The 18,480-nt window shown below is 34.7% G+C and overlaps 1 protein-coding gene across 2 annotated transcripts in view; it reads right to left on the reverse strand.

Annotated features, from left to right (window-relative positions):
* Positions 1–6,305: 6,305 nt before the first annotated feature.
* LOC102802318 (transcription factor RFX4-like) overlaps positions 6,306–18,480 on the reverse strand; it is a 48,202-nt gene continuing 36,027 nt past the window's right edge. For both annotated transcript variants that reach the window (XM_085501090.1, XM_085501091.1), the window contains exons 7-19: positions 16,254–16,392; positions 15,923–16,000; positions 15,722–15,835; positions 15,216–15,366; positions 15,011–15,069; positions 13,574–13,718; positions 13,022–13,116; positions 12,510–12,627; positions 11,923–12,042; positions 11,282–11,395; positions 10,531–10,711; positions 9,744–9,855; positions 6,306–9,188 (exon numbers count right to left, since the gene is read on the reverse strand). In XM_085501090.1, the coding sequence (XP_085357216.1) occupies positions 8,718–9,188; positions 9,744–9,855; positions 10,531–10,711; positions 11,282–11,395; positions 11,923–12,042; positions 12,510–12,627; positions 13,022–13,116; positions 13,574–13,718; positions 15,011–15,069; positions 15,216–15,366; positions 15,722–15,835; positions 15,923–16,000; positions 16,254–16,392 (1,897 nt within the window). In that variant the 3' untranslated portion in view covers positions 6,306–8,717. The remainder of the gene's footprint in view (positions 9,189–9,743; positions 9,856–10,530; positions 10,712–11,281; positions 11,396–11,922; positions 12,043–12,509; positions 12,628–13,021; positions 13,117–13,573; positions 13,719–15,010; positions 15,070–15,215; positions 15,367–15,721; positions 15,836–15,922; positions 16,001–16,253; positions 16,393–18,480) is intronic.

Consider the following 18,480-nt stretch of genomic DNA (forward strand, 5'->3'; position numbering starts at 1 on the left):
TGTGTATCTTACGTGTAGCAATCCAAATGCAGTTTAAATAGTATGAAATATATTTACAATATATGAGGGAAAGGTCCCACTACCTGGGATCTATTCATGAAGCGTATTAGACTATTTCGATAATATCGAATGAAGTATTCAGGTGACAGACAGTATGCGATGGCGTCGACTTCGTTTCGACCGCGGTGATCTAGTGACAATTCGTTATTTTTTGTCATCTAGGTCACCATCTTGTTAATACTGGGGATTTTTCTCGGGTATAGTTCGTTCACTCTGATAAATACACACACCACGGTCCAGTTTACAACAACAAGCAAGGCAGTCACCGAAGCTACCGTTGGAAACTCAAACTTCATTCGATTACTTTGCAAAATTATATATAGAAGATTCTGACATAAACTCCGCCCTCTAAAGTTGCATTATCCAATCACATGGCAATGACTCCTCATATTCGAACTTTAAGCCAATCATAGACTCTCTCGTTAACATTATTATTAATACATAAAGTCACCTCTGGGGTGGTTTGTATCTATCAAAGGCGATCTCAGGAGATCACTTACCATATGTTAAAACTACAGTTATTAATGGCAGGCAGGCGCAGGGTTAGTTACACTTGGTTAGGTTAGCGTGGGCTCAACTATTCGTTTTCAGATAAAATCTGCTGACGACATATACTAGTACGTCAAACAATGTCATCAACTTACGCACATGTACACAGCTATTGGCTATATGGTCATCAAAATATTCTGTCTGTCACAATCTCTTTGGTAGTATTCCCGTCTAGCGTTGTGGTAATATTATCTACATATGGCCGCCGCTGTAGGCGTTGTGAATTCGCCGTCCGCCATATATTAAAATCGATCTGAACCTCTACCTACATCATAGATTAATTCAATTGATAATCTACACAGAAATGTATAATGTCTTCTTAGTTAATCAAGGTCATACATCAGTATATAGGATATGATGTACTCGTATATAGGACATTATACCGTGATGAACTCGTATATAGTTCAACACATTCGTGTCAATCGTACCCCTAAAACAGCAGCTTCGTCATTTTCGTATATGTGTTGCCCTAATCTACTGTATATATGTACGTTTAGTAACAACAGAAATTTCACTGCGTCAAATTTGAATGTACAGATTATTAAAGTAGAAAGAAAACGCATACTCATTTGTGAGCATGTACATGGGTTGTGTTAATAGCAACTGCGTCATGGAATGTTGAATTACCTAATGTAGCGATGAGCAACACAATAGTCAAATTTGTTTGCAGTAAAAAAGACACGTTGAATAGTGAGGTTAATTTCCAGGATGAACCTAAAATGGTTATAGCAAGAATGTAATATTTCTAAGAACATATCAACTGTTGGAAAAAACACCATTTAGCTACTTGATCAATGTATAAATGTATAAAACATTCAAATGAAGCGAACAACGTTTCACTGGGTTGATTATCGGCATCAGTTGTAGGTTTCTCTGCCCATCAAAGCCGTTCGTACTCGTCGTGAAACCAGTATATGCCCAGGAGGGCCTACGTTCTCTGCTGAACGTTCAACGTGTCCAAACAAACACTGTTACCAATTTGAATGTTTTCGGGAATATTCAAACGTCACAAGGTTGGTCAGTCGGAAAATCTCGATTTCCATGTATAGCTTTTGTCGATACCCATAAACATGATACCCACGTGACGTTTCAAAGTCGGGATATTTAGCTTCAGTATAGATGTACTTGTAATTTCAATAATTTCTCGCATAATATAACCATTTACTCTCTGTGTCTGTGGTGTGTACACCTCAGGCGGTGTGCGGTTCGGCAGTACTAGTTCGTTATTGATATGATTGGGTTTAACTTTCGATTTTGCAAAATATTCGCAAAGTTTGATTTTCAAAACTCATGAGCGCATAAGCTGATCAATTAAAATGTGTTATATTAGGTAAAACTATTCTCACCGTTTTTTGTTCTTTTCATCATCTTTCAAAGGAAAATCATTGCTATCATTCATTCCAACAACTTTCTTAGGATAACGATTAGTGAGGAAACGGTAGATAATTGCACTCGGGCAGAAGAAGTAGATGTATGAGCTATACGCAGCTGTCGATGACGATGTTCGCAAATGTGGACAGTTTGATTTGTCGCGAAGTATGTACAAGTAGAGACTAATTTGCATAATTGGTGACGTAATTGACTGCACACCAAGAGTTCCATAGGTTACCAAAGCAAGGAGTGGTCTCCGAATTGAAAACATTCCATCAATCAAATTGATATTTCTGATAATACTATATAATCCGTACCAGTTAGCTACGTCGCAAATCGTGACGTGCTCAAAATTTACTTTAAATGGTATACTTGCATGTATGTTTACGGCGTTTTTTTAATCGAACTCTGAATCAAAGTATTGCGTATCCAGCGCTTGGCCACTATGCACGAATGAATAGAGACAAGTAAAACAATCTGTCAGGAAATATCTTTACTTTCTGTGACCACAAGAAAGAATGGAACGTTAATATTGCAGTATAAGACACTGTTTCGCCAACGAAATGGCCACATTACACAAAGTGTTGCCACATAACCCCACAATGGCTACATTGTGAGCAATATTATTAGCAAATCAGTGTCTTAAACAGTCACAGCAAAATACCTCTATGATTATTCTATGATTACGTTGAGTGTAAACACACGGAGTATTTCACGGAATTGCTTGACCCCCGACACAGGGTTAGGTGCGATCCTAATGGGAAATTAAAAACTGGAAAAAATGTCAACCAATATTTCACCAGTTAAATTAATATGTTTATTTCCTATGATTTGATATAGTAAACTTAAATTTTCTAATATTTTTCGTTACATCACTGACACTTTAGACTAAGTAGGATTTGTATTTGTTGCGTAACAGTATTCGCAAGTTGAAATATCAAAACCATCGCATGTGCAGTGATTAATCTTGTATGTACCGTAAAAAAAACAATGCAATAACGTGACTGATGTGTGCATTTTCAGATCATAATAAAGCATAGTTCAATGCATCTGCCAATAGAAGGTATCAAACGACAATACTAAAGATCACATTTTCTCGTCCATAATACATCTGTTATTTGAGAAAACGTGAAGATAATTCCCTAATACAGAACTCGAACTAACCGATTCTCAAGTCAAAAGCGCAACAGTTAATAAAGAGCGGTAGTCGTCGAATTTCCACGTATTGTATAAATATCTACGCAGCTACCTTGCTTAAACACTACCGTTGAGATTTTACTATGGCCGAAAAGCATCCAGCGTCAGTCGGTCTAAATCGAGTCTGTTGCTCATATCATGCACAATTTCAGCCACTGCTGTAAAAAAACGTATCAAGGATTCGCAATCGTATTTCAAAATAGAAGAAAACATTGGAGTCACGATGTACGGTGACCCCAATTATTCGGTGCTGTGAACCAGGATATGACTGGTATGAATTATATTAGAACTAGTACGTGGATACTTTTATTTATCACGTTATTTCTTCGTACCATGAACCCACACCAATGCCGGGTCAGTCACGACGTTATCTTCATATACAATTGGGCCCAGTAGACTTGTTTATTGAGATAACAGACACTCCATTTAAAGTTACAAAAGTATTATAACGTTATCACAATGGCACCCAGTACGCACATTTGGTTCACACGACGTTACATTATTATTTAGGAACAACAGTTTGCATGTTTAGGGTAGACATTATAAATATATACTAGTACTACAGGAATTTTATAAATAGATTGTGTACTAATTGTATTTAGTAGTAGCAATTTCGCAATTTTTTAACCGTGAGACGCACGCATCCCTGGTAATCACGTGATCGTGCCGACGACTGCAGCGATTGGCTGATCGCATGTTTACACTACCACGCCTTAGAATTTTATGACAAAGTTTATAAGATTTGTGAGAGGAAAGAGAGAACTGTACAGCGAGGCGTTACCCCAGCTGATCGTTTGGGTGAATAAATCTTGACTATCTGTAATGAACTAATCAGCCAAGCGAGATAAAGTTCCCCGAACACAAAGCTAGTGTTCACAACGATACCATGCTTAGTAAATTCTCGGCTCAGACGGCTGACGCCAGCACTGAAAACGTCCTCTCCTATGCCGTTGAAGTCTTTGGGAAAATCCACAACTAGGAGGAGTCTTCGGAATCTGCTTCAATTTCAAGTCTTGGATGTCTCGAACGAAAGGTAACCGAAGGCTATATAAATGCATAGTCCCTGTATCAATTCAGACGACTGATAAATGAAAATAAAAACACAGTAACAGTGATTTCTTAAACGTTGCTGCTTATATTTACAATGAGTCTGTGAATAATTCAGTAGTATACAACCGCCAACCCCGAAACGTTTCTGCCTTAGATTCACTGTAATTTTCATCATGGAGACACCTGTTGAATGTTGGTAGTACGCCGACTTATTTATTTGTTCATGTGACACTAAGGTCATCCCGATAATTCTATAATTCTGCAGCAGGTAAATGGTTTGCAAAATTCTGCAAATCAGCAACATTTTCCAACCAGACCAGGTAGCGAATCCCTGTCGTAAACCGTGAGCAACATTTCCTTTTCAAACACATATTTATATTTAAAAGTCAGAGACTTAATTAAAACATTGTATGGTAATACTTATACACGCTAAATTAAAAACAATAAACAATAGGTTCCCTTCTCGATTTCTATGGTCAACCTTTATTCTGTTTCAAGAGCAAATTTTGCTCACTGTTTATAAGGATCCTGATTTGTTGAGCAAAATTTTGATCCAAATTTATCTAACGTCTTTGTCTTATGTTTATGATGTGTATAGCTTAGCTTATAAACACGATAATCTGTGATAAGTTGCCATACATGATGTAAAGTCGCCAATTTATATTTTACTGTTTTTGCAGATTTATTGTGAGCGCCACCTAGAGTTCACATTTGTTAATCGTTTGTGTAAGCTAGAAACTTTTGGAACCGTGTATTTAAAGGGACCACAGTCAGCTGGCATCGGTGTCGCTAGGTGTATATGATAAAGGGAAGTTGTGCAACCAAATTTGCCGAGTTCGCAGTTTTTCGCCAATAAAAAAATAACTAAGTCAAAAACTTACGGTTTTTCAGCATTTTTGTATTAAAGAAATTATTCTCTATCAATAATCCGCCAAAAACAGGAATATTTTAACTAATTATTGTGTTTTTTCGACGTTTTTTAAAAAACCTGCGATTAGGCTGCGAAAGTAGAACATTCCGGAGGGGGTGAAACGGAAGAGCCAAACTTAACGCGTAAAAATAGAACGCGTATTTTGACCTCTAAGTGGCCATGCCAACCAATGGCTGGACACGGATACGTTTGCGGTCGTTGCCAAAAAGCCCCGCGTCCATCGCCTGGCGATGCTTTTTGCATTGTTAAAGATACATTTCAAGTATAACTGGTTTTCCTAGACCTCTCCATATAATGTGGGACATCTGAGTTTTAGCTATATGCCAGTTTTTTTTTCTCATAACTATCTGATTGTTTTTGCTGCATGATGTCAGTTGAGTGGAAGCATCCATACAAGACAAACAAACAAGCCGCTCTCTGATTGGTCTGACTATTTTGTGCTAGGGTTGGTGAGCCAATCAGGTACAATCTTGTAAATATCTTCGCATTTACTCCATGATGCTACCAGGTAAGATGTTTATTTTAACTGAACTTTTGCTTTTCCTAAGTTTGTATAAACAATAAATATTACATCACTACCCGTTAGAGGGCGCAAACTCATACACTCAATAACGGTAAGGTCTGAACAACGAACCACCAAACAAAATTTAGCCATGCACAGCGCCCTCTATTGACGAATTGATTAAACCCTCTAAATGGTTGCGCAGTCAAATATTTTAGTAAAAAACAAATCGCATCATCGCCATTTTTTTGAAAAATTTGACCAAAGATTTTTTATTTCTTTGCGTGATCTAAAATTGATTGTGTTCTGAAATGCTTGACCTTGTGTTGTTACTGGCATTTTAATGGAAAAGAAGTAAAATTTAAAAAAAAATATCCTAATGATTATAATCATAATTGTGCTTAAGTTAAAGCGGGAGGGTTGTCACCTGAGCACACACAAGAATTGAGAATTGAACACATGCTAAGAATGCAAAGGCTTATGGGAAAATGCTTGTTTGTAAACAATGACACGATATGGCCACCTGACGCATGCGTCGACTCCCCCAATTTAAAACAGAATACATTTACAATTTGTAGCAAAACAAAATTGATCAATATCCACTTGCATGTTATTTCAAAAAATATAAAATAACACTCCAGTTCATTATACTTAATCATTCGTTTATTTATTTATTTGCTCATGATCAACACATACAATATATAACATTGAATCTCTAGATCAAGGAATGCTTCAAGAAAACATATAGAGGATAATAAATAAATTACTATTACATATGAACAGGTCTAAATTTACCATGACAACAACATATATCGCATGTAGTAAGTGCACTTGGTATATTAATACAAGTCAGAGTCTAAATTACCCTTCAAACACTGCAATCATCATGAGACTATGCACTGTATAGTAACCATGGAAACGATATTCAATTTCAAATAGAAAATGACTACAAATTTGAATGCAAACAGCAGTATGAAAATTGGTCCCAAACGTACATTATGCCCGGATTAGTATTTTTCTCTTCAGCCTCCACAGCTAACGACCGTTTCATTACACCATTAGTTGAGGGAAAAAAGCTGATAATCAATGTTTTACATTGATTTTGATTGATAAAGAACTACAATTCAACTGCATTTTAAAGTCTAATCAGGATGATTTCATCATCTCATTGATATAGAAATGATTATCAGATTGACAGAAAGGACTACAATAAAAGCGTTATGGTTTGTATGGAGAGCATGGATAACACTGTCATTTTATCTACGATGGCCAATCAAAGTTATGCGCAATGCGGCACTTTAAATATGCCACTATCCCTCGAATAAGATTGCAAAACAGGCATTAATGTTTCCATAGAAACAAACATTATTTGCAGTTGGGACAGACTTATCTGAGTATAATAAAATATAAATATTATATGCAGTGAGCTTCAGCAAAGAATCAAATATGCATGGCCACAGTTTCATAGACAAAATACAAAGAAAAAAAATCTCAAAATTTCTGAAGCAGTTTTAATGTATTCATTTTTTAAATAATGCTGTGCCATTGTCATAGTCTAAGGCTACATTGTCATAAAAACTAAAATATTAATAATTCACATACTCAAAAGTACAATGCACCTGCTGACTAATATCACAAGAGCCCTCTAGATTCATCTTGTGAAAACAATGAGGGAAATTGTACATATCAATTGGACGATTGCTGATTGCTAGGCAACAAGAGGTCATCAATGATGGTTCTTATTTTATTTAAAATTTCCAATATTGAGATGATGCTTTGATTAGCACTGGACCACAAGCATTTGTAATATCTAAATTTTTACTATGAGACCAGAACAATTTTGGTCTTCCTCCATATAGCTTTACTGTCATAGCATAAAAACAATTCCAAACAACAATAATTAACTTAATTATAAGTGTAGTTCTGGTATTTGGCAAGAATAAATTAATTGTTTCATTTGAATATCTAAAACTATTCAAATATTGAGAAGCTATGTACTGTTCCAGAACTAATGGGAATCGTCTTGACTTGTTTGTTGAATAATGTCTTTCCTATCACCGAAATATATAAAATTAACTTTAGACTGACTGTCCTCATAATTTTTTTTCTGTCCATGATGTATTAATATTGAATATGTCACATGGCTAGTTATGAAAATATATGTACAGTAGATAGAAGACTTAGGAAAGACACTATGGAAACTGACAAGTGGGATTCCAGGCATCACTGCTGACATTGTTACGTCCTACAATTCTAAGACGTCATAAATTAGAGAAATGCATAAAAACTTAAAGCCATAAAAGTAAGTCTTATAATTGAAAATTGTTTGTATTTTAATATATTTACATTTTCTCCTCTCGATGGCACTGAGAACACACAATTTTAGGTGGGATTTTTGAGGAGAACAATCTTAAAAACAAAGGAATAAAACATTTATAACTATAGGGGTGGATCAAAGCCTTGCATGTGGCTACATAGTACAGATACTACATTTTTGGGTTTCTTATATTTACAGTATGCCACAGCTTGGTTTGTTGATGTTCTTTATCTTTAGAATATTCATTTATCCTGGACATTCATGAAGTCTCGTTACTTCTCATTTGCCAGAAGTGCAATAAAAAATATAATTTACTAAGAAAAATATGGTCAAAAGTGGTCTGCATATTCATGATCCTTTTAAGAGTAAGTAACAGTGTGGTTCTCCTTAACTACAATAGAGTTCATAACTCTTGTGTTTCTAACAACACAGTTTTTCAAAAGTGAAACAAAAATTGTCTCAACAACCGACGAGTATTCCTATGTATTTGGAAATACAGATCATCACAGGATAGAACCAATTCCACTACTTATTTAGTCACACAAATACTACCGTTATTTAGTCACATGCTTTATGTGACTCAAATATTGTCTTGTAGATTTTTCAAATAAAAACTGAGCAAGCCATCTAGATACAAGATGGTAACATACAAGGATGTACAAAATGTATGAATGAGGAAAGAGTTTGTGGTGATATCACCCCTCTGTTTCGAGTCAAGTTTAGTCAAAGTCGTTTGCAATTCAGTTTGCAGTCTGCAGTCTCTGGAAATGTTGACTGTACGTTGACATATCATTTGGCGCTTTGGCTCGCTTATGCATGTTATCGCCTTCCACCAATAGATCGTCCATGCCGCTTTTTCGCTTTCCGCTGCTACTAGTGTCCTTGTTTTTGTTGCTATAGTAACTCCCGGGTGGTGAACTGTATGCGTCATATCCATGGGTGTAGCCATTCATTGCTGAACCCATTTGCATATTGTCATTGTTGGCATAGCGACCATAGTGCTGCGAATCATACTCAGTGCCTCGGTGTGAAAAGTTCATAAATCCTGGCGAGTACATGTTGTCATGGTAATGCAATGCTGGGTTTGTAGACGAAGTGTTACATCCTGTTCCGTACCTACTGCTGCTGTCGCCTGACCATCCGTTCACTGCAGTTGGTGTGCTTCCAATAATACCCTGGTCCATATTGTTAACACGACCGTTGAATGAGTACTGGGGTAGAAATGAGACATCATAATTAATTATTGATACATTGGAAATGCAGAGAACAAAGAACAGTCCAGATTTACTACACATTAAAGCGAGGGAGTCGTCACCAGCGCATGCCTCAGATGGCCATAGCGTGTCATTGTTTACAAACAAGCGTCTACCCATGAGCCTTTGCATTTTTAGCGTGTGTTGTTATCATCGCTTAGGACTCAATTCCCGTGCAGGTGACGACCCTCTCGCTTTAAATTGTATAGTAGGTCTTTTGTGTAATCTAATTATACACATTATACATGGCATTAGGGTCATGTGTTATTTTATTGCTACCCATCACCCAGTAAACACATTTGAGTCTATTGCATCCCCAGTGTGCAGCGGCACAAAGCACAATCAAAATGTGCGGTACAAACAATTTAGCACTTGTATATAGTGCGTTTTTTGAGAAGACATCGCTGCCGCCACCACCAGCGCCACTATACGTACAGAGAGATAAAACATTTCGATGCTTGACTTGGACTAAGATACTCAATAACTATTATAACACAATCATTTAGTCTTTACCTGAGTGACAGACGATGAGTAATGTCCATATCTGTATGCATTACTGTCATGTGGAGATTGGGAATACTGATTACTCATGCCATGGCTCGGATAACCACTCGGATAATGGAAACTGTAGAAGAAAATTATTATTATTATTAATCCTTTATTTTTAACAAACATCAACACTAATAAATACAACGTCTAAGATTAGTCCAAAACTTGGTTAAGAAAAAATTGTCAGAATTGACACAAGTATGAATTAAAGCATTATCTCTCGTAAGTACCGTAGGCACTGACTGAAGTTATAGAATTCCTTGCGCTGAACAGATTCAAAGTTTAAAATATTTCTATTCAGAATAAGCATGGTGGAATTCAGTGAGAAAAAATTGGTGTTACGAATTGAAAAACGACAATGTGATGAAATGGACATAACATGAGATAATTGTGCAAATTAGTTATATATATTGAATACTATAAAATACTTTATTTTTACCTATTTTTGCTGAAAGAATGATTCAGTTAAAATAAAATCCAGCAAATATACTTTTTTTCCTATATTTTACATTCAACTCGTCAAAAATCAGTGAAAATAAATTCCATTCAAAACACCCAAAATGTTTTTTCAGCAAAAATTAATTCCAGCTGAGGTATTTTACAGTACATAGCATGTGGGGATACAACAACAATAAGCATAAATCTCTTACAATTAGTTATAGTCGAAAATATGTTTACGTTTCATGCAATGATGATTCATGGGAAAATTATGCAAATTTTTCTATGAATTCAGTGAATATGAGACACTTACCCAACAGATGGATTAACCTCCTCGGCTGGTGTTGAATACAGGGAGACCATGTGGTTATTAGTCATGTTGAGATGGCCTGCTGATGAGGTAGATCGGGATGAAGACATGTTGTCATGGGAACTAGGGGTTGTTGATGCCAGGGGGTTATATGAATGAGGACTCTGGTATGATGCATTGGAGTCTAGAAAACAAATGAAGAATGTATGTGAGATGCAATATGAATCCGGGTTCAGGTGGGAGGAAAATGAAAAGCTCTGATTCTCTCCATCAAGTACAATACCGTATTTGCTCTATTAGAAGTACATCTCCAATGAATGTGATCTAAAAACAGTTTGTTGTTTCATTCATACTACCTTTCAACAAGTCATTTACATTTACGCTTTGAGTGCCATATTTTTTTGCCAAAATTCTTTTTTTTTCTCGCTTTTCTATAATTTATTTTGATAATTTTGAACCAAATGGTTGTAACACCTTATTTTCTATTAGTGTTGATCAACATTTTTGAAAACATAAGAGGAAATTAAGCAGTTCGTATGTGTAGCAAAGTAACACAGTTATTGATTAAAAATGTCATTATCATCTGTGCACATTGTCAACATTTGATCTGTTTCACACACCAAAGAATATTCTAATTTTAGTAAAATTTAATAATTGTGACAAATGCTATTTTCAAAAACGACAACCACTTAAAAACACTAGCAAAATTATTGCTCATTTGTGGATACCTCATAAATATTGTGAAAAGATTTACCTGTTGGGGATGTTGCTGATAAAGCTGAAGCGTTGTTTCTTAAACTATTATCTCCAGTTGAAATAGACACTGGCGTGAATATGGGGTTCGGTAAAATGATATCGTCACCAGTATCTGAAAGATTAGAATATATGATCAATTACATTAACTCACCAAATGTGAATACAAATACAAAATTACTTCCAAGTAACCAAATGGGATCTAAATGCACTGCTTTGTCACAAACTCTGATCCAGAAGGATAACCAGAATATAACATGAAGAAATAAATAAAATACAATGCTCACTATTACTATTGCTAATCACCATTGCTAGTCTTACAATGTTCAATAGTTACTATTGCTAGTCTGACAAGTTCACTAGTCACCATTGCTAGTCTGACAATGTTCACTAGTTACCATTGCTAGTCTGACAATGTTCACTAGTTACCATTGCTAGTCTGACAATGTTCACTAGTTACTATTGCTAGTCTGACAATGTTCACTAGTTACTATTGCTATTCTGACAATGTTCACTAGTTACCATTGCTAGTCTGACAATGTTCACTAGTTACCATTGCTAGTCTAGTTAAATTATTAAAACGTGTTATCAACATTGCTAGAAATGAGCAGCTGTAACGATATTGGTCGGAGTAAAACTAACCTGTTGGCTGTTCTCCTTTCATCTGTCGCATCAACTCATTGGCCCGCTCCTGTACATGAAGAGATTCGACCAAATATAGTACGTACTCATCAAACATGAGGTGAATTAGGTGAAAGGAACCTGTAAACGACAAATGTCACATTCTTTATTTAAAATCATTTACAACAGATAATTCTATTAATTGTCACAAGAGGGCACTCTTTTCAATGCACAGTGATACAGATACTTGTGATAGTGATAAAATTACAGTTTCTGTGTCTTTAGCTAATTTTTTGCAATGTTTGATTGCAATCACACACATGGTACTAGGTTTCCTGGAATCCAGCAATCCTGAATAAATGGCTTGGTGAATTTCTGTGCAACCACGTAGTCGGCACAGAATTCTGTGTAATAATGGATTGGTAGTATCCACATTGGTTTTAACATACGCACAGACTGACCAGTAGCTGAGGCCAACCCACTTCAGACCATTTCACTTATATATTATTCATAGATTTATCAAAGCTTAAAATATTATAGATGGCATTTAGTCATGGTACTGGGAAGCCATCGCTAAATAACATATGATACTATTAACAGTTACTTACCAAAGCTGGGTGAACTATGAAGAGTCATATCCCTAATAACCCTTGTACCAAAACATGACCACATCAATAAAAATTGTCGAGCAACTTTCTTTAATGAACCGATTTTTCGAGAAGCAAGCTAAAAAAAAAAGAAAAGAAATCAATTTTTTATTCATCTTGTGTGCAAAGCGCTGGTTTCTGGCTATATTCAGAGATGATACAGAATTTGTTGCAATTTAATATTATAAATACCGTATTTGCTACAAAAATTACAGAGGTTTGTCTATGGCCAAAAAAAGTCATACTTTAATGATCCAGTTTACAATACAAACTATTGATTTACACTGGCCTTTAAATTATTGAGAGATGTGCTTCTGACATTAAATATAGTATTGTTATGACCATCCAATGTATTTGACAATTTGTGAATTTATTCCTTTAATATGCAATATAGAGCATATTGTCTTGTCTGATTCATTTTAAAGGATATATTGTCTGATATGCAACTAAACCCACAAGATTGGCACACATACCTTAATAACACATCTGTCTACCATACTATCCAACCAATCTGTGTATGCTTCAATTGGTGACTGGTCTTCCAACAAATGAGTAAACTCGGTATACACTGTGATCAAGACACGAATAGTTAATTGTATGACATCATCAATATGACATAAAATCATGTGCGAGGAGAAGGAGCATTGTACAATATTAGGGAAAAAGTATCAGACAAACAAAAATCATCTATATATCTAAAGAAAAATAATAGAAATCACATTTTCAGCACCATAAACCTTTCACAAGCTTTGTGAGATTGTATATTATGCTTAAAAGATCATACAGAAACTCACTGACCCCTGACCCCTTTAAAAATTCCCACTTTGCATGATCTATAGAACACTTCTCACTGACCCCTGTAAGCATTCCCACTTTGCATGATCTATAGAACACTTCTCACTGACCCCTGGCCCCTGTAAGCATTCCCACTTTGCATGACCTACAGAACACCTCTCACTGACCATGGGGCATCCTGCATATAATACAAAGTGTGAATATAACTTGAAGGTGAAAAAAAGACTTACATTTGACAATGACTTGATGGTCGTCCTCTCTGACATTATCCACAGTATACAGGGTTTGTCTTGAAATGCTACTCAAGTCAATCGTTCTCCAATCTTCCAACATCTGAGATGTTATATCATTACTGTGAATCACTGTTCTGGAGGCCTGTCAAATAATTACATTATGAATATACATGACCAAATATAGGGCTTTTGGTACATTGAATTTATCATGAATATTCATGAGCCATATACATACAGAGTTTGGGTACATTGAATTTATCATGAATATTCATGAGCTATATACATACAGAGTTTGGGTACATTGAATTTATCATGAATATTCATGAGTCATATACATAAATTTTGGTACATTAAATTTATTATGAATATTCATGAGCAATATACATGCAGAGTTTTGGTACATTGAATTTATCATGAATATTCATGAGCCATATACATACAGAGTTTGGAAACATTGAATTTATCATGAATATTCATGAGCCATATACATACAGAGTTTGGGTACATTGAATTTATCATGAATATTCATGAGCCATATACATGCAGAGTTTTGGTACATTGAATTTATCATAAATATTCATAAGCCATATACATACAGAGTTTGGGTACATTGAATTTATCATGAGCCATATACATACAGAGTTTGGGTACATTGAATTTATCATGAATATTCATGAGCCATATACATACAGAGTTTGGGTACATTGAATTTATCATGAATATTCATGAGCCATATACATGCAGAGTTTGGGTACATTGAATTTATCATGAATATTCATGAGCCATATACATACAGAGTTTGGGTACATTGAATTTATCATGAATATTCATGAGCCATATACATGCAGAGTTTTGGTACATTGAATTTATCATGAATATTCATAAGCCATATACATACAGAGTTTGGGTACATTGAATTTATCATGAATATTCATGAGCCATATACATACAGAGTTTGGGTACATTGAATTTATCATGAATATTCATGAGCCATATACATACAGAGTTTGGGTACATTGAATTTATCATGAATATTCATGAGCCATATACATACAGAGTTTGGGTACATTGAATTTATCATGAATATTCATGAGCTATATACATACAGAGTTTGGGTACATTGAATTTATCATGAATATTCATGAGCCATAATACATACAGAGTTTGGGTACATTGAATTTATCATGAATATTCATGAGCCATATACATACAGAGTTTGGGTACATTGAATTTATCATGAATATTCATGAGCCATATACATACAGAGTTTGGGTACATTGAATTTATCATGAATATTCATAAGCCATAATACATACAGAGTTTGGGTACATTGAATTTATCATGAATATTCATGAGCTATATACATACAGTTTGGGTACATTGAATTTGTCATGAATATTCATGAACATATAATCTACATAATGTATTACCTACCTGGCAAAGGTGATTCAATGAAGTTTGTCTTTTCAGCATCTGTGAAAACCGTCTAGCCACTTTGAATAAAAAAAAAAATTTAAATCATTAATGCTGCTTGCTTCAACTTTGATCAAATCAGTTTTGTTGTCATTCATACATCTATTCTGAATGAGCTGGGGTAGGGCTATTAGCCATGTTCTCTATATAGTTTGTTTTTACTTACGATCAAATTTAATGTTTTGTAAGGCTTCTGGCAAGTCGTCAAGGGCAACACGAAGCCATTCATCTAACTGCTTGGCAAATTTTCGAATGACCTGTGTCAGACTGTCAGGTAAAGCTTGTAGTACGCTGGGCATCAACACTCCAGATATGGCCTGCAAGTTGAAAATATGTAGTGTATTTTCAAATAAATTAAAATAATATTGTAACATAATAAACATGTCAAGTTTTAAAAAGTAAAGAAAAGTAATTAATATTACTTTGGAGAAATTCAACCAATATCAAATCACTAAAATGAAAGACGTTAAGGAGAAGTGCTAAAGAGATGAAGAAAATTGTCTGGAAAATGATGATGATGATGATGATGATGATGATGATGATGATGATGATGATGATGATGAAAAAAATGACATTATTTATGTTTATTTATTTATTTCAACTTAATTTAAAAAGCATGGTGCGTCCATTTTAAAAAGAAATAATTTGTTTTAAATACTTGGATGAAATTACCTTATAAAGGATTGAGTCACACACTCCAACAATGTTAATTACAGGTGTGGAGCCCAGGATAGGTAACATGTGTGGGGGCATTCCTTGCCAAAAGTGTAGCAAATAGCTTTGAACCTGAGAAGAAATAAGAAGAAATTAGAAAATTGTGGCATTATACAACAGCGCCACCTAGAGTACATAACATCTTTTTCGTTTGTTTACCTCATCAAAGTTGGCACGAATCACTGTGTCCAATATTCTCTGGCAATGAGTTCTGTACATCATAATAAACGTAGAAACCTGAAAGACAAACAACACATAGATTGGTGTCAATACAAAGATTTTCAGTGTTTTAGTCCAGATACTAATAATATGATTTGCATGCAAACAAAGACTTCTTCCATGAGCCAGGGCTTGAGGTGCACTCACCCAGGTTACAAGCCCATTCAATCGCTGTGGTATTTGATCAAATGGTATAATAGTAGCCTAATACTAATAGCTACAAGAAAATAGGTACCTCAGGCCTCTTAAATGTTAATCAAATTCCTCTCACCTTATCTTCTTGTACACTCGCAGGCAATTTGATATCTTTGACACTAGGGAATTCAGGAAGTAGAGTCCCCAATTTCGAGCGAGGTGAGTATGCCACTGTCTGTCTTGCAGGGTCTTTCTTAGTGACATCACCTGGTGTCCTATTGACAAAATAACATAATTTGTCACAAAAAGTTTCAAACAGATACTACCATGACAAATCTGATTTCATGATGAGATTTTGTTACTGATGAGTGGAGAATTAAAAATTTTTGATGAAGTACTTGCTTATATATTTATTGCAATATTCCACAATATTCAGTTGACTAAAGATATTTTTCTCAATTTCAAGCCTGTAGATCAGCTGAATTTGATAAGCCAAGAAACATTACTGTAAAATCATTTATTTTCACTGGTATTTAATTTCACTATTTCTATATTGTGAGCATATATACTGTGTTTTATGTTCCCAATTTTGCCAGTAAAACAATGTTTCACATGTTTACATGCATTTTATTTTACATATCAACAAAAATAGCAAATTTAAAACCAAGTGAATGCATTTACAGTAATTATGTTACTGTATTCAGTTGTCATAACAACCACCAATCAAGAAATATGCCTAAATTTGGACAAATACAACACGGCATGACTAGAAGTGAGAGAGGTGAAAATGTTTCTAAATGTAACACTGGCAGTTAAAAAAACAATAAAATGTTGTAACCCGCTCTTATAGTACTGACAAGTGAGCCCCCAAGAGGTGACTTGCAAAGTAAACTTTAAAAGTCGCCCATAAACGATATTAAAAAGAACGCTATAAAACCTTGAAAAGAACCTTAAACCAGCCCCTGGGGTGATAGATTTTAGCATCTAATTGTTAACTGTCCGAGACATGTTACGCCCCAAACCATATGCAACGTATGAAGCTCCCTCATAAATTTAAACATTCTATTAAAACTGTCTAAGCTTTTATGCCCATTCTAGAAACTTAACTGAGCTTACAAAAATACAACAAGTTATAACATGAATTCATAAATTATATATATGGTGACAAGACAGTGCAAGTTTTTGTAACACAAGTCACAAAGGTCAAATCAGGTGTACAACTGACAATTAATGATAGGGAGGAGAGTAGTCTATTTATTTGAGTAAATTTGTGGACTAGTCTATTTGAGTAAATTTGTGGACTAGTCTATTTGAGTGAATTTGTGGACTAGTCTATTTGAGTAAATTTGTGGACTAGTCTATTTATTTGAATGAATTTGTGGACTAGTCTATTTATTTGAATGAATTTGTGGACTAGTCTATTTATTTGAATGAATTTGTGGACTAGTCTATTTGAGTGAATTTGTGGACTAGTCTATTTGAGTAAATTTGTGGACTAGTCTATTTGAGTAAATTTGTGGACTAGTCTATTTGAGTGAATTTGTGGACTAGTCTATTTGAGTGAATTTGTGTACTAGTCTATTTGAGTAAATTTGTGGACTAGTCTATTTATTTGAATGAATTTGTGGACTAGTCTATTTGAGTGAATTTGTGGACTAGTCTATTTGAGTAAATTTGTGGACTAGTCTATTTGAGTAAATTTGTGGACTAGTCTATTTGAGTGAATTTGTGGACTAGTCTATTTGAGTGAATTTGTGTACTAGTCTATTTGAGTAAATTTGTGTACTAGTCTATTTGAGTAAATTTGTGGACTAGTCTATTTGAGTAAATTTGTGGACTAGTCTATTTGAGTAAATTTGTGGACTAGTCTATTTGAGTGAATTTGTGGACTAGTCTATTTGAGTAAATTTGTGTACTAGTCTATTTGAGTAAATTTGTGGACTAGTCTATTTGAGTAAATTTGTGGACTAGTCTATTTGAGTAAATTTGTGGACTAGTCTATTTGAGTAAATTTGTGGACTAGTCTATTTGAGTGAATTTGTGGACTAGTCTATTTATTTGGGTGAATTTGTGGACTAGTCTATTTATTTGGGTGAATTTGTGGACTAGTCTATTTATTTGGGTGAATTTGTGGACTAGTCTATTTGAGTAAATTTGTGGACTAGTCTATTTATTTGAATGAATTTGTGGACTAGTCTATTTATTTGGGTGAATTTGTGTACTAGTCTATTTATTTGAGTGAATTTGTGGACTAGTCTATTTATTTGAGTGAATTTGTGGACTAGTCTATTTATTTGAGTGAATTTGTGGACTAGTCTATTTATTTGAGTGAATTTGTGGACTAGTCTATTTATTTGAATGAA

The sequence above is a fragment of the Saccoglossus kowalevskii genome, chromosome 7 (genome assembly GCF_978046115.1).
Source record: "Saccoglossus kowalevskii chromosome 7, keSacKowa6.1, whole genome shotgun sequence".
In the NCBI taxonomy this organism is placed as follows: Eukaryota; Metazoa; Hemichordata; class Enteropneusta; family Harrimaniidae; genus Saccoglossus; species Saccoglossus kowalevskii.